The 16572-nt window shown below is 46.3% G+C and overlaps 2 protein-coding genes across 8 annotated transcripts in view; both read left to right on the top strand.

The window, feature by feature from the left end:
* The window catches only part of SIK3 (SIK family kinase 3), a 295493-nt gene extending 285886 nt beyond the window's left edge, over positions 1–9607 (top strand). For all 7 annotated transcript variants that reach the window (XM_028517531.2, XM_036030100.1, XM_036030103.1 and 4 more), the window contains 4 exons: positions 2229–2392; positions 3274–3406; positions 4304–4473; positions 7502–9607. In XM_028517531.2, the coding sequence (XP_028373332.2) occupies positions 2229–2392; positions 3274–3406; positions 4304–4461 (455 nt within the window). In that variant the 3' untranslated portion in view covers positions 4462–4473; positions 7502–9607. The remainder of the gene's footprint in view (positions 1–2228; positions 2393–3273; positions 3407–4303; positions 4474–7501) is intronic.
* A 5126-nt stretch (positions 9608–14733) lies between these two features.
* Positions 14734–16503, top strand: APOA1 (apolipoprotein A1). The gene is made up of 3 exons (XM_028514846.2): positions 14734–14876; positions 15070–15223; positions 15838–16503. Exons 1-3 carry the CDS (start codon positions 14834–14836, stop codon positions 16409–16411), a joined length of 771 nt encoding a protein of 256 aa, XP_028370647.1. The 5' UTR covers positions 14734–14833; the 3' UTR covers positions 16412–16503.
* Positions 16504–16572: the final 69 nt, after the last annotated feature.

Here is a 16572-nt window from a genome sequence, read left to right on the forward strand (position 1 = left end):
GTGCCCACTGAGAGGAATTGGGCTGGGTGGGTATGATGGGTGAGCTAATCCCATGAAGCAAGTTTTGGTGTAGGCTTTTATCTTCTACTCTCTGCTGGCTTTTAGCTTTCAATAGCAGAACAGTTGACTTCTGGTTGTTCCTTTGAACCTCTGTGTTCACAGAACTTGAAAAGGATTTCTCACTTGTTGTCATCTTTGGTAGTTGGGAAGTTCCCCCTCCTCTCATTTTTCTCCGGAATGTTTTACATTACCAGTAATATGCATATCAGTCAGCTTCCCTCCCTCTCATTCATTCTACCTCAGCCCCTAAGCCCAGGCCTAACCTTGATTGTTGTAGGAGACCATTTCAGTATAGAAACCTGAAACCCTTTACCCAGCACTTAGACAGTATGTTTTCCTTTTATTATTCAAATAACTACTGGCACTAGGGCTATGTTTACTACGAAAAACTTTTTGAAAACCTGGTCTTGCCAAGGTATAGTTCATTAGGAGATAGGTCCAATATTTGCCAATGAGCTTTAACACCCCCAAGAAAACAACCAGGCAAATAAAACATGTTCAAGTGCCCAGCTCTTAAGAAATGGAGCCAGAAGTGCAACCAGGAGGATCTAGCAACTTGCCTTGTGGCCCTGGTGTTTTGACCATGCTAAGTCCAGAAGAAATATTCATTCCTCTTGAACTCCTCTTTCTTTCCAAAATACAGTTCTTAGGGTTACATGACTCCTGACAGGATACTAACCCATATTAAAAGAACATTTATTAACATCAATTAAGGAGAGAATTAATAAATTCTGGGTATAGGACAATGTTCTAGAGATAAAAGGCTCACAGACACACATAAGATAGAATTCTTGTCCTCAAAGAACTTAGTATTACAGGAATGATTAAAACAAGTAAACAATTGAGCAAGGTGCCAGAAATAATTATGTAGAGTCATTAGAGTTCAATCAAGTCTTCTGACACTTAAAGGCAAATCTATTTCTAAATGAAAGGGAAAGTTTCAAAAAAATGTTTACATTTGAGATGGACCTAGAAGGATGAGTTGATTTGGATTGGTAGGAATGGAAGTAGAAGAACTAAGCATTTCCAGGGAGAGGGAACAGCAGGAGCAAATATTTACATAGAGTTGTGAACGGGTAGGGAAGATTTAAGAGGTCCCATTTGACCAGAGTTTAGGATGTAGGGGAGAGCAATGAGTAACCTTCATTGGAAGATAGGCTGGGAAAGTATTGTGGAAAATGAGGTGCTTGGGCTACCCAGTAGAAAGATTAATCTTTGTGGGGTAGTGGTAGGGACATAGTTAAGAGGCTATTGTAGTAATCCAGGCATGAGGTAATAGGGCTTCAATGGAAGCCATGAGATTGGAAAGAAAGGGACTGGAGTGACCAATATTGCAGAGGTAGATTCTTTACGCTTAAGTTGATGTGGAACCAGGAGTAAAGTACCCTACGAGCTCTCACACGCAGTTTCAGAAAATAGGCAATAAGAAACAAGGATTTCTGAATGAGGAGCTGGTTGTAGGGGAAGTTGATGAGTTTGGAATTAGACATGTTAAATATCCAGAAAAATACATATAGTAAATAGATGGAGCTGTGGACCTGGAGCTTAAAAGAGCATTTCTGTAGTTCTTTACATAGAGGCAATATAGTTGAAGTCATGAAAATAGATGATATTACCAAAGTAAGCATGGGGAAAGGGGGAAGATCAAGGATAGAAATGTAAAGAGTGGAGGAGCTATGGACAGAGTTGGGAACAGCAGTTTGAGAAACAGAGAAGACTAGGGTGGTACATTGAGGGGGAAGTCAAGAAAGGAGAGAGAAGGCGTCCACAGAATGGAGGCCATCCTCCCAGGCTAGAGGTTCCTGAAAGCTCCAGGAATGATTCTTATATGCATGTGGTTTTGAGAGTACAGCACTGTCAAGTCAACAGAGAGATGAAGAAAAAAGAAGATGTTCCATGTGATCAACCACCAACATGTGGGCTTTTTCTCCTAAGGGTATGGTTCCTCCACAAAGAGGCTCATGTTTGCTATAGGACTTAGGGTTAGAAAGAAGGCTGGTCCAGGCTTCTGTGAGCACCATCACCAGCCAGCTGAGGATTAGTAGGTAGTGCACACATGTGTCTCACTGTTGTTCACTGTCCCTTGCAAGACATTCCTTTGATAGGTACTGACAATGTTGAGAGAAACTTCAGGTCTGCTGACCAACCCTATTTTGCTGTCTTCTCAGAATCTGTCATAGGGAACTGCATGGATAGAAGTTCTCCAGGACAAGCAATGGAGCTGCCAGATCATAATGGACTTGGGTACTCAGCACGCCCCTCAGTCAGTGAGCACCACAGGCCTCGGACCCTCCAGAGACACCACACAATCCAGAATAGCGATGATGCTTATGTATGTTGGTCCCTCCTGCTTCTCAGAAGTGGAATTGTACCAATCCAACCCTGGAAACAAAACTTAGTAATGTTGGGTAGCATGTACTCCTCCAGTCTTCTCAACCAGAATCCAGCACCTCTGTGAACTAAGGAAGCATATCTTTGAATCACCTGAACAGACCAGCCCTTTACTCCAGTAGAATCTCAGTGGAATCTATTCTTCAATTTTAGACTGAGGAATGAAGAGTAGTTGCCATCTGTCCCCTTTGGCCTTAGTTATTAAACTTCTACCCAAACAATCTAAAACTCAAGCCCCAGCAAATGAATTCTTAGGCTTTTGGTTGGTTTTCTGGCAGGTACATTGAGCTTACTCAGATAAAGAGAGCTGATCTCGCTCTGCAAGGCTTGTTTTCCTAGGACAGACTCCTAGAGCAGCACTGATTAATGCAGTAGCAACTAGCCACAAGTAGCTATTCAAATTTAAATATAATTAAGTTAAAGATTTAGTTCCTCAGTCACTAGTCACATTTCAAGTGCTCAGTAGCCTCTTGTGGCTCATGACTCTGTATTAGACAGTGTGGTAGGACATTTCCATCCTTGCAGAGAGTTCTGTTAGACTCCTCATGGTGATGGGGATAGGTCAGAAACCTGGTTTGAGAGGCCATGTAGGTGTCAATGGCATCTGTCCACTAGCTGAGATTTACCATGCCTTCACCCAATCTGAGGGCAGAAACTGCAGCAGTTTCCCACACTGTCCCTGTCACAGCCCCCTTTGGATGGCACTGTGCCGAGGAGGGGCATTTGGGAGTACTTTTAGAGGGAACAGCTATCTCTTAAGAGTTACCTATGTGTTGCATATTGTTTGGTATCTTTATGTACTGTCCTAATCATTTTCTGCAGGTGCAGCTGGATAACTTGCCAGGAATGAGTCTCGTGGCTGGGAAAGCACTTAGTTCTGCCCGGATGTCAGATGCTGTCCTTAGTCAGTCCTCACTTATGGGGAGCCAGCAGTTTCAGGATGGGGAAAATGAGGGTAAGGAAGCTTACACATGGGGTGCCCCAGAGAAGTCCCTAGAACTCCTCCCTTCCATATTCACCAGTGACTGCTCCCTCCTTCAGTATAAAGAGTTCATGGGATGCCATAGCGTTCCAAAGACGTTCTGGACGCAGAATTCTTCCCCATTTCTCTTTCAGTGAGCATGCATGTATAAATAAAGGAGCATGCCTTCTGGTTGAGTGCCGAGATACCACACTTTTGTTTATCATGCTTTGTTAAAATACTCATTTAATAGCTGTTTTTCTGGTTCTGATTAGAGGGCACTGTGTCCAAATAGAATATGTCTGCCTCCCCTTAGAACCAGTTAAGTGAAGGTTTCATAATAGATATAAAGCACAGGCCTTGAAATGGACAGGTCTGCAGGAAACCCTGACTGCCCTTTGCAGGCAACATGGGCAAGGCACTCAGCATTTTTGAGCCCTAGCATCCTCCTCTGTAAAGTGGCAGAAACAATAGAGCCTGTATCCTAGATTGTGGTGTGAGTGTCAACTACCCTAGTGAGTTTAAAATGCTTGGAACTATTCCTAGAGTGTAGAATTCCCCGTAGTCAGTGTCTACTAGCAGTAAATTTTTTTCTTCCTTAAAGAGGGAAATCTTCCTGAAGGAGCAGTATTCTGTCTTCTCCCACACTACAGTTGTTGATGGAGCTTGATGGTGGGAGACACAGTTATGGGGGAAAATGGAACACTTAGAAGAATCCTGGCTTCCAGCCTACAGTCACTAAACACAGTGATAGTCTGCTGTGAGGTAGGATTTAGGCTGGGAGTCAGGGCATGGGTACTCAGACTTCTCTTCCTCTTCTCTCTCCCTATTGTCAACCTACCCCCGATTTCCTGCTCCCAGAAAATCTCACACGTTCTTTCTGGTCTTCAGAATGCAGGGAGAGTCTAGGAGATCATGAGCACCTAGACCTGACTGATGGCAGCCAGCATTTGAACTCCTCCTGCTACCCATCAACATGTATAACAGACATACTGCTCAGCTATAAGCACCCCGAGGTCTCCTTCAGCATGGAACAGGCAGGAGTGTAACAGGAACCAAGAGTAAGTATTACCCAGGCCAGGGCCAAAGCAGCCCTTTGGCCCAGTACCAGCTCCTGAAATTGCCAGGAGAGTCTTTCCATGTGAACTCCACAATACCATTCTTTCCCTCCTGGTCTGCCATTAAGCACTGCCAGTTTTTGGGGGATGTGAGTAGGTACAAACAGAAGATATGCTAGCCATAGTCCATTGGTTTAACTGTGGGGATAAGACATGTGTTGTAATTACAAGGCCTGTAACAGCCTTCACAGAGATAGTGAGTGAGCTGCAGCTTTGGAGGATGGGGCATCTCTGGCCAGGGTAATAAGGAAAGGAGGTTGTCTTTAAACTCAGTTCTTAAAGATGAAGCCCAGTAAGAAATCATTTCCAGCCATAATATTTCAGCCTGTGCTACAGGTGGCAGACTGTTCTAGACAGAGGCAATGGGTGATCAGAGACCAGTGGTAGAAAAGGGGTAAATTGACCTGGTTGGAGTAATGCCTAAAGGAAGATGGTAGGTAGTATTGGTTCTTTGAAAACCCTGGCAGAAAAGACTTGATGGAAGCTAAGCCATCTGGCAAATCCGTATTAGAGCCTCAGTGTGGCAGATCTCTTTAAAAACCTAAGGTAAAGTGAACCAGAGAGAGATTTCCAGGCAAGGTGAAGGCATAGGTAGATATACTTTGGCTCCTCACACAAACAAAAGAAGGACAACAACAAATTTAAAAAAACAAAAAATAACCAGACTGCCAGAAAATCAAACTATGTGGAACCAAGGAGTTCAAGAAGAAGGTGCGGAGATGGGCAGCTGGGCAGAGAGGACTTGTGGCAAGGTGGCGACGGGACGATAGGGCAGGTGAGGCAGAGGCTGGCAGACCACACAACCCAGGCTTCTAGTGCAGGGAAATAAAGCCTCAAAACATCTGGCTCTAAATCCTGTGGGAATTGTGGCAGTGGGACAAACTCCCAGTCTTACAGCAGAGTTAGTTGGAGAGACCCAAGGGGTCCTAAAACATGCATAAGCCCACCCTCCTGGGAATCAGCACCAGGAGGACCTAGTTTGCTTGTGGGTAGCGGAAGAAGTGACTGAAAGTCAGCGGAGAGCTGAGCAAGTAGCATTGTTCCATCTGGTACCCCCTCTCCCACATATAGCATCACAGTGCTGCACTGTGGGTTGTCCTGCCCTGGCAAATATCTAAGACTCTGCCCCTTATGACATAACAGGTGCATCGAGACAAAAAATTGTGGCCCAAATGAAAGAATAGATCCAATCTCCAGGAAAAAATACAACTAAGTGATAAAGAGATAGCCAACCTGTCAGATGCAAAATTCAAAACACTTGTAATCAAGTTGCTCACAGAAATGGTTGAGTATGGTCACAAAATAGAGGAAGAAGTGAAGGTTATGCAAAGTGAAATAAAGGAAAATATACAGGGAACCAACGCTGAAGAGAAAGACACTGGGACTCAAATCAACCATTTGGACCAGAAGGAAGAAATAAACATTCAGCTGGAACAGAATGAAGAAACAAGAATTCAAAAAAGTGAGGAGAGACTTAGGAACCTCCGGAACAACTTTAAATGTTCCAATATCAGAATCACAGGGGTGCCAGAAGGAGAAGAGGAACAGCAAGAAATTGAAAACTTATTTGAAAAAATAATGAAGGAGAACTTCCCCAATCTGGCAAAGGAAATAGGTTTCCAGGAAGTTCAGAGAGTCCTGAAGAATTTCCCAAGGAGGCATACATCAAGGCACATCATAATTACATTACCCAAGATGAAAAGTAAGGAGAGAATCTTAGAAGCAGCAAGATAAAAGGAGACCTACAAAGGAGTTCCCATAAGACTGTCATCTGATTTCTCAAAAGAAATCTTGCAGTCAAGAAGGGGATGGAAAGAAGTATTCAAAGTCATGAAAGGCAAGAACCTACATTTAGAGTGGAAGGGCAGATAAAGTGCTTCCCAGATAAGGTCAAGTTAAAGGAGTTCATCATCACCAAGCCCTTACTGTATGAAATGTTAAAGGGACTTGTCTAAGAAGAAGATGATCAGAACTATGAATAATAAAATGACAACAAACTTATAACTGTCAACTGAACCTAAAAACAAGAAAAACAACAAAAAATGGAACTAAGTGAATAACTAGAACAGGAACAGAATCACAGAATGGAGATCACATGAAGGCAGGCAGTTATCAGTGGGGATGGGGAGGGGGAGAATGTGGGAAAAGGTACAGGGAATAAGAAGCATAAATGGTATGAACAAAATAGATGGGGAAGTTAAGAATAGTACAGGAAACACAGAGGGCAAAGAACATATGTACGACCCATGGGCATGAACTAAGGAGGGTAGGGAATGCTGTTGGGACGGGGTAGGGGGTGCAAGGCAGAGAAGAATAAAGAGGAGAAAAAACAGGACAACTATAATAGCATAATCAATTTTTTTAAAAAAGCCTGAGGTAATGTGAACTAGCCTGTTTTTTATTGGTTTCAGCCTATTGAAAACCAGCATTGTGGATGTTTTACTATGGCTGCAAGACACCCTTCAGCAGTAATCATGGGGAAACTTGGAAAAGATGCAGATTTATTATTTGCAAGACCTGGAAATTACACAAATTACATGGCACACCTGGGGCCATACAGCAGGATCTTGAGGGGGTTGGGGGATGCTTTGGGGAATAGGCCTGGTAATTTGCTTTTACTGGAGGTCAGGGAGGGACCCTGGGGTTTTGCAGGCTCACCCGTCATTGGTGGATTTAAAACATAACAGCAGGAATTTAAAGCATGGGAAATGAAAACAAACAATGAGCCCAAATGGTCAGTTACTGAAATCTACCATGATCTCCAAAACAAAAGTGGCTCCAGTGGAGAGAGGGGGCTCTTTATCTAGCCTCCTGGTGGGCCAGTGTGTTTACTCAAGGTAGTCTTTCTTTTGCAACAAAAAGAAAAAAAAAATCTTACACTACACAGTTGAATTTTTTAAAAATTATCAATTGAAACTTTTGAGGCTTTCTCTTTTCATGCTAATCCCCCTCTGTGTCTGCTCTGTTGCAGGTTTGTGTACAGCTGGGGAATAAAATAATGGACTTTAAACCAACAGTATCTAGCAGCATTGCACCAAATTGCCATTGTGTTTCTCTTCACGCAGAACATTGTGACTCCTTTCCTCACATTTAGTTTATCAGTGTGCTGTTCTTCGGGGTTCTGAGGGGGGTTTGCCATGTTTGCTTGTTATGACCAAGTCACCAAGGAAATAAACAGAAAATCCACGTTCGCCATCTTTTGTGAAAGTGTATTTGATGTATTTCAGATGTTGGTTTGGTTTTGGTTTTTGGTATGTTTTCTTTTGGAGGTGATTTTTTTTTAGCTTTACTTCTCTTTTTCTTTTTCTTTTTCTTTTTCTTTTTCTTCTTCTTTTTCTTTTTCTTTTTCTTTCTTAAGACAGAAGAGCAAAGCAGTTAGAGTACAGAGAACAGGGGACCCAGAGCCACTCCTCTGCTAGCCTGCATGCTCAGAGCACCCTTCAGTGCTGTGCATTGCACTTCCACAGGAGCAAAAACTAAAGGATGACACCTTCTGGAATCTCAGTGGCTGGGGAAAGGGATAGAGGAAGTAGTGATGGCCTTTGGCACTTGACCCCCAGCCTGGAACCTGGGGAAATCTTTACTGCTGGGATCTACTGAAAAACATGTCTGGTCCAGCCAAGATCATATTAGAATGTTAGCATGGAGGCTGAGAGTGACCTGGTGTTGATGGAGTGCTGGTTAGAATGCCTCAATGTGAGCTTTTTCTTTGGTGTATAACTCAGTTCCCCTCTTATAACCTGGAAAGACGGTTGCCCTTATCATCCTGCTGGTTCTATTCATGGACTGCACCCTACAGTGGTATCTATGCTTTTGTATCATCTTACACTCATTTTATATTGTGCTAGAAAAAGGATTATTTCTCTAGAGTATTCCATATGTATATACACACACAGATACACACACTTTTCTCTTTCAGCCTGTTTGTTGCAGGCAAGAAGACTAGGAGGCTATCTTGGGCCCTGCCTCTTTCCTAACCTCCTCCTCCCTGGGCATCCTCATTCCCTTTTTAATTCTCGATCATGTAGGAATTGTTTTGGTAAATGTTGATATTATTGTTGTTGTTATTAATAAATAAAAAGAAAAGGAATTTTTGTTTAATAGAGAAACGTTTAACCAGATTCTGTTCTATTTGAATTGTGACTTGCACCTTTTGTTCAAAGTATTTTATTTAGACAATGTAATTGTGAACAGTTCTTTCTTGTGCCGGTGACAGGCATCCCCATTTGAAGCAGTGCATATGCGATAGCTATTGTTTGTGTCGTTGTCTTTCTTTCCCTTCACTGTTAGAAACCAAAGTCTTTTATGCTGCCTGGGGACTGACAAAGGATCTGGGTTGTCTCCTTTGATCTTCAAAACAAGAAAGAAATATTAATGATTCTGACTCCTGATCCTTTTTTTCTGAGGAAGTAAATGGTCCCCAGTCCCCCTCTAGTCTTTCATTCTGAATTTGCACAGAAGAAAGTGGGTGCCCAGCATGGTCGTCCTGATGTTGCTGACAGGATCCCCGTGCAGCTTGTTCTTCTAATATCAGCAGCTCCGCTCCTGGACCCAGGAGCCCTCGATGGATTTCTATAGTGCAGAGCCTTTCTCAGGATATGTCCCATGTTTTCATGGTCCCCAGCCACCCCTTCACTTGGTGGGACCACCAGCTACTCACCAGAAGGAGGCTACCATGAAAGGCCGAAGAGCTGCTGTTTAACTTCTGTTTACATGGAACTGAACTGATGGGAGAGCAGACTGCCACCCTCCAGTTGACCACCCAGTGGAGGCCATTGAGCCCATTAACCGTGCCATCTTGGAACTACACTCTTTAAAAATCATTGCTTTGTATTATAGTAACTAATATGCGCAGTATATGTTGAATGTATATTAATACACTTTCCTATATCTGTTCTTTGAAAATGTCAGAAGTTTTTTTTTCTTTCTCATTTATGTTGAACTTAAAAGGATTTTAAAAAATCTCCAGACCCTAGTTTCAGTAAGACCTTAAGCCCCTTTTTTGTGGGCACTTACAACTTAGTAACTTAGTTGGACAGTAGGGGATTGTGAAAATAAAGAATTGATTGTCATCTTATGTCAATATATTATTTACCTTGTGGTTCAGAGTCTAGTTGGGAGAAGCATTCAGGCAAGTGGAAGCAGAAAAAGTCTACCAAGCATAAGATGGAGCACTGAGCAATGCATTATCTCCACCTTGTAAAACTATCATTCCCTAGAATCTGAACTCAGCTCCACACTGTGGTCCCCTGCATCCAGCTTGATCTTTGACACCTCAGAGGGGAGTATTTGAATCTGCTGAATCAGGTGGTAAATGGGTTCCTTTAGAGGGTACTTGAGAAGGAATAGCAGGAGGGCCAAATCCTGGGGCCTAGAGGCGGGGCCTTTATAAGGTGACTCCAGTCCACCCAGTATTAGGACAACAAGGAGATTTTTCCTATATTTTCCCCCTTTTTCCACACCTGGACTCCCAGGGGCAGGACAGCATTTCTAGCAGTGTCCCATGCATGACCAAGAGATAGCTTACTGAAGGTCCACGAAGAAGGGTTACTGAATGGGAAATACTGAGTTTATAGAAAGAAGAATGAGAGGAAAGAACTTAAGAGCTTTCGAATCCCTGGTGGGCTAGAAAGTCACAGTGGGACTGTTTAGGACAGAAAAGAGCCTTCTCAAGGAGGTCTTCCAGCAATCGCCCGAGTCTGTGCACACTCCTTTGGAAAGCTGGGCAAGTATCTCTGAGACCAGTGATTCACCCTATATGCCTTTCAACAACTTGTCACAACCTTTTGAAATGGGCGCCTCTCCCTCCTGAAGTCAACCAGGGGGACTTTGGGATGGACACAGAGGGATTGGTATGATGCTTCCTGGACGTGGACCCACCCGAATATCTGAGTTCTGGAAAACAGAAGCCACGCTGACAAAGCCTTACTGATCTTTCTGTGTCAGAGTCCCTTTCCCACTCCAACTGCAAAGATCAAGAATTGGGAAGGTCCGTGTACCTCCCAAGGAGCCAGACCTCCACTCATGCTGGTCACAGACCTCCGTCTTTCTCTTACCCCACCCCTAAGCAGCAAGACCCAAGAGAAGCTTGCCTGTGGTTGGGTACAGTGGCCTGCACGTAGGGTCCACATTGGGGCTCTGTCACAAAAAGCTGCAACAGAACTGCCCAATAGGGAATATTGGTAGGGGTGTTCCTCTCCCCTGCTCAGTACAAACTCCCTGCCCCATCCTGACCAACAAAAGGTTTTAAGATGAAATGTTCTGAGCAGAGTCCATGATACAGGGTTAAATGCTCAAGAGTTTTTTGAGTCTCCTCCCAAGGCCTGTTCCTTCAAATGACCCTTTATCATCCTGCTGACCTTCTGTTAGTGTGCCGGTGTAGTTCAATGAGCAAATATTGGTTGAGTGTCTGTTACATGCCAGGCCTAGGAAGGGCCAGAGTCCTTCCAGTGTAGACTGACCAGTATGCCACTGGGTCATAAATTGTGAAATGAGCAAAATCCACTCCTGTAGCCAGCTAGCAGAACTCACACATGCATCAGGGGATCCAGGGCCAGCCACTTGGTGAGTCTTTAGAAACAGTCATTCTGGAGACTCCCAAGATCTGTAGAAAAGCACGGTAGTACGAAGGGCCTACACTGGTGGGCCCTGCAACCACTAAACAGCTAGTCTGTTCCATTTGATGCCTCTAACAATGACTGGCTGGCCCCCAAGTCTGGATCTGAAATGAACCCACTTTGTTGGTGGTGGTGTTTCCCGTTGGCCTCTATCCAGGAAGATTTCTTCCTCTTCGAAATACTAGTAATGAGAGACTTGGACTAGTTTAAGTCAAATGTCTTACGGTGAAATGGAATAGACACACTAGTAAATAAGTTTAGTAAAAAGAATCTCCCTGCTCAGGAAGATGCTGTCAAACAGCACTCTCTAACCCAGGGCCTTAAAATCCCTGAGCCAGGAAGTGAGAGTTCCTGAGCAGAGCACCAGGGCGGTGGGGATCTGGGACCCTACTGCTGCCACTGACCAACAGGCAGCCACCAAGGGGCTAGAGGCCAATCTCCTGATTGCCAATCCTGCCAACACCAAATGCTAACGGCTGAAGGAGGCAGGGCAGCTCTGGGCAGCTCTGAGCTGCAGTCTTCTCACAGACAGACTAACAAGGAGAACATCTGGCCTACCAGCCCTGCAGGGACATACTAAGTTAATCATGAAAGTGTTTTGGCCACTAAAGAACTATACAAATGTCAGATACTGGGTTTGCCCATAATAATCATTTCAGTAGTAAACCAAAGACAAGGGTGAAACAGTGACAAGTAGCTTGGAACCCAGCCTGTAAGATTCTGAGAGCTACTATGTTCTGGCTGGGACTAGCTCTCCCCCTAGAAAGGATGTAACCTCTCTTGGCCAGAGACACTTGCCTGTGAGCTGCCCCAGCAAGGCTCTGCCCCCTCTCCCCCTCCCCAAATAGGCAGAAAGATGGGCTGGCCAGCTGGCAGTCGAGGAGACTGGTCCCTGAGGCTATGTTCCCACAGGCCTCGGGCTGGGTCAGTCCTGGAACAGAGGCCCCACATCTCAGTATCTGCAAGTCAGGACCACGCAGAGAAAAGGAGATTCCCTGCCTTCCCCCCACTTCTGCTGCCTGAAGCCAAGGCCTTAGCTCTCTCTGGTCTGATGGTACAAGGGTGATCAGTGGGAGCAAAGGGACAAGATGCCAGAAATTGGGATGCTGGGACATAGAATAGTTACAGTTTACTATGTGCCAGGTAGCTTTCAGTTTTGCCACACATGTTCAAATTTAGTGCCTAAAACAAATGTATTATCTTACAGTACAGTTCTGCAGGTCAAAAGTCCAATGAGGGTCACATGAGGCTAAAATCATGCTGCCAGCAGAAATGTATTTCTTTGGAATGCTCTAGGGAGACATCTGTTTCTTTGCCCCTTCCAGCTTCTGGAGGCTACCCACATTCCTGGTTCACGCACCCTCCCAGCAGTCACAGCATGTCACGCTCTGACCTCTGCTTCCATCCTCTCATCTCCTCCTCTGACTCCACCTCTCCTGTCTCCCTCCTGTATATTTTTTTAATCTTTTTTTAATTTATTTTTAGAGAGAGAGAGAGAGAGAGAGACATCAATGTGCGGTTGCTGGGGGTTATGGCCTGCAACCCAGGAATGTACCCTGGCTGGGAATCGAACCTGGGACACTTTGGTTCCCAGTCCGTGCTCAATCCACTGAGCTATGCCGGCCAGGGCTTCCCTCCTGTATATTTAAGGATGCTTGTGATAACCTGGGACCCACCTGGATTATCCAGGATAACCACACCATCCTCCCGGTCCTTAGAATTACATCTGCACCTAGTCCCTTTTGTCATAACAGTCACAGGTTTCAAAGAGCATGGCATGCACATCTTTGGGGCTAGGGGCATTATTCTGCCATAGTCTAAGAAACTGATTTGTGGGAAGATTCTGTAACTTGCTCAGGGTCACATAGATAATAAGTGGCATAGCTGAGATTCAAACCGAAGATTGCCCAGCTCCAAAGCTTTCCGCTCTGAGGTGAAAGGCATGAGATGGGCCACAGGGGGAAAGGCCCAGACCCCCTCCCCCTGCCACTCCCACTCCAGGATCTGGCAGACAGCAGCGCCAGGCTAGTATTTAGACTATGAGGGAGTTTCTTGGACAAATGGTGCAGGGCACATTTCTGTCTGGAGTTCTAAGTCTGAAGACCTGGGTTCTAAGTCTAGTCCTTCTTCCAACTCCCTGGGAGGCCAGAGACACTGGGCGAATTTCTTTCACTTTCTTCAGTTTCCTCATCTATAAGATGGCAGGAGATGGGAGGAGGATGGAGTAGTTGATCTCAATGTTCCTTTCAGCTTGGACATTCAGAGGTTCTGTGACACAGGTCCTGTCAGTGACCTGGTGTTGGAGGTCCTGGGCCTTCCAGGAGAAGCCTTACAAAATGGTGCTGCAAGCACTCTGCATTTTCAGGATTCATGCCGATCTCCAGTAAACCCGGCCATTGTTGCCTCCATTTTACTGCTAGGAGACTGAAGCTCAAGGAGAGTATGTAACTGGTTCAGCCCTCCAGGAGGAGGCAAAATTAAGTGAGAAAATTGGAGGCAAAATGAAATGAGAAAGCAGTTCTCCTGCTACCTGCGCCAGAGGTCTTTCCCTCACCAGTGGTCCCAGAGGGCTGGCCTCCATTCTCGCCTGTATGTGATCACACATAAATATGAACCATGCAAAGATTTATGTTTTCAATTGAAGTGACTTTCCTTTATTCTGAGATTATGCCTTATTATGTATTAAAAATCTTTTTTCAAGTACTGGTTATGGTAGACAGTAGGGTTTGGGAGTGGGCAGTAGGTAGGATTTTTATGTGACAAATTTAAAGTTGGCAACTCTGTTGTTGGTCTCTAGAATTTGTTTGGAAATATTAGAGGTCTCTGAAATCTCAAAGTCTGGGATTCACTGAACACTTTCCACTCTCTCCCCAGGCAGCTCCCTAGCACCACAAGTTCCCTTCAGTCAAGGATGTGGGAGGCCCACAAGGGCCTGGAGGGAGGTGTGTCAAACCTGCTGGGCTGAGAGTGCGAGTGGGAGGGCTGTCTGTCGTGCCCTTTGAGGGAGGGGCGGGATGGGTGTGAAATCATCTCCCTGGACTTCAGGAGAGTACCTGCTGTTTCTGACCAGCCTGGGCATTTTCTTCTCTCCCTCTTCTCCCCTGCTGTCCTGGCACAATGGACAATGGTGGGGAACACATATCCCACCAATGAGAAGGGGGTGGGCACAGCTGACTATACCCCTGGCGACCTGCAAGCCTGCAACCACCCCCTCCGACCCCCTTCTGAACCCTTGATCCCTGGCCCTGCAGCCACCCCCCCGCCACCCCCCCTGAGCTCTCTGTTTGCCCACTCTATTTGCCTAGCCCCAGGGACAAAGCTGATCCTTGAACTCTAAGTTCCACATCTCCCCTGGGACCAGTGAGCAGTTGCAAGGCCTGGACTGAGCTTATCAGCCTCCCAGCCCAGCCCCTGCTGGAGACATAAATAGACCCAGAGAAACCTGCTGCTCAGAGCCTGCTGAAGTGCTTGCTGCAGGTAAGTACTGCTGCCTGCAGGCTCCTCTGGCTTCCTCAGCCCTGAGGCTCAGGTTCTGCTCCATGCTGGGGCTCTAGATACCTGAGGCCCTCTCCCACTTGTGACCCTCCGTCTCCTCTTCTGTCTGGAATGAGTGGGGGAACACAGAGCTCCCCTACACCACAGGCCCACCTGTAGCCAGGCCCCTCTTCCCCTTCAGGTCACCCAGGATGAAAGTGGTGGTGTTGACCTTGGCTGTGTTCTTCCTTACGGGTAAGTGACCCCCAACCTAGAAAGCTACCCATCAGGAGGACTCTTCTCCCTAAATCCCTGTGGTCTGTACTTCAGGGCACAGGGACCCAAATTTCTCACTAGACCCCTCTCTCCTGCCCCCAAGCCTGGCCTTTCAGCACAGACCCTGGCCCAGAGCTGGCCTGAACTGAACAAGTCTCCTCTCCTACCCTAGGGAGCCAGGCTCGGCATTTCTGGCAGCAGGATGACCCCCAGTCACAATGGGACCGAGTGAAGGATTTAGCCACTCTGTATATGGACGCAGTCAAAGACAGTAGCAGAGACTATGTGGCCCAGCTTGAAGCCTCCGCTTTGGGAAAAAATTTAAAGTAAGAACCCAGCCCGGGCTCTGGGATGGGGCAGGGCTGCTGGTCCTGAGGGGCAGATACCAGGCCTGTGAGAAGATGTAGCCAGACTAGCTGAATCCCTACATGCTGTTTCATGGGCTCCATAGCTGGATGGGGAAACAGGAATGGGATCCCCAAGCAGGGTCACAGCCTCTTAGCAAGAGACAGACCAGTGCTGCCTGGTTCGTAATCACAGCATCACGTTCTGTCTGCAAGTGCAACAAGCAGCTTGCAGTTCTTCTGCAACTGCCCAGCCATAGGGACGGCTATCTTCAGAGAATTGAATGGTCTGAAGTATAGAGATGAGGTCCTCAAGTGGCCCAGCTTTGGAGGCTGACAAGACTGAGCACCAACCCAGCTCTGTCTCCCATTAGCTCTTTAGTCCACAGAATGTGGGGGCAGTGGGAACAAATGAGTTGGGTGAGACACTGCATGGGAAAAGCCAAGACCAGGTCTGACACCCAGCTACTGTATGTTCAGGGACAGGTGTTGCTCAGCTTTCACCACAGATAAACTGGGGTGCTGGACCTGCAGCTCCGGGGGTGTCTTGGGTGCCTGGGAGGTCCCCCCTTGAGACCTTTGTCCCCCTCCTCCAGCCTGCAATTCCTGGAGTATTGGGACAGCATGGGCTCCGCGGCCACCAAGCTGGGTGAAAAGGTAAGCCCAGCTGCCCAGGAGTTCTGGGGTGACCTGAAAAACATCACAACAATGCTGACACAGGGGATGAACAAGGAACTAGAGGGCTTGAAGGAAATGGTGAAGCCCCACCTGGAGGACTTCGAGAAGAAGTGGAAGCAGGAGATGGATCTCTACTATGCGAAGGTGACACCACTGGCCCACGAATTCCGAGAGAGCACACGCCAGAAGCTGCAAAACCTGCAGGCGAAGCTGACCGAGCTCAGCCAGAACCTGCGTGGGAAGCTGGAGCCCTTCCACGACCAGCTGCGCCAGCGCTTCACCACGAGGCTGGAGCTGCTCAAGGAGAGCAGCGCCGGCCTGTCTGAGTTCCACAACAAGGCCAGCAAGCAGCTGCAAGAGCTCCGTGAGAGGGCCACGCCTCCGCTGGAGGACCTCCAGGAGGCCGTGCTGCCCATATGGGAATACGTGAAGACCAGCCTCAAGGCCTTCGCAGCCTCCTTGGACGAGCACAAGAACCCGACCACCCAGTGAGACGCCGTTGCTGCTGGGACTCCTTCTGGCCTCTCTTCTCAGATTCCCTTTTCCATAGCTTGGTTTCTTAAAATAAACGTTTACAAGTGGGACTCACGTGTTGGGTTTTATGCTTTTTGAAGATTCAATTATGATTTTTAAACAATAAAAGGTTCTCAAAA

This window comes from Phyllostomus discolor, chromosome 6 (assembly GCF_004126475.2).
Source record: "Phyllostomus discolor isolate MPI-MPIP mPhyDis1 chromosome 6, mPhyDis1.pri.v3, whole genome shotgun sequence".
Classification (NCBI taxonomy): domain Eukaryota; kingdom Metazoa; phylum Chordata; class Mammalia; order Chiroptera; family Phyllostomidae; genus Phyllostomus; species Phyllostomus discolor.

Excerpts from the sequence above, each read along its gene's own strand:
- APOA1 (XM_028514846.2), top strand. The coding sequence starts at position 14,834 with ATGAAAGTGGTGGTGTTGACCTTGGCTGTGTTCTTCCTTACGG. Across the intron at positions 14,877-15,069 it reads GGCTGTGTTCTTCCTTACGG|GGAGCCAGGCTCGGCATTTC; the intron begins GTAAGTGACCCC and ends CTCCTACCCTAG. Across the intron at positions 15,224-15,837 it reads GCTTTGGGAAAAAATTTAAA|CCTGCAATTCCTGGAGTATT; the intron begins GTAAGAACCCAG and ends CCCCTCCTCCAG.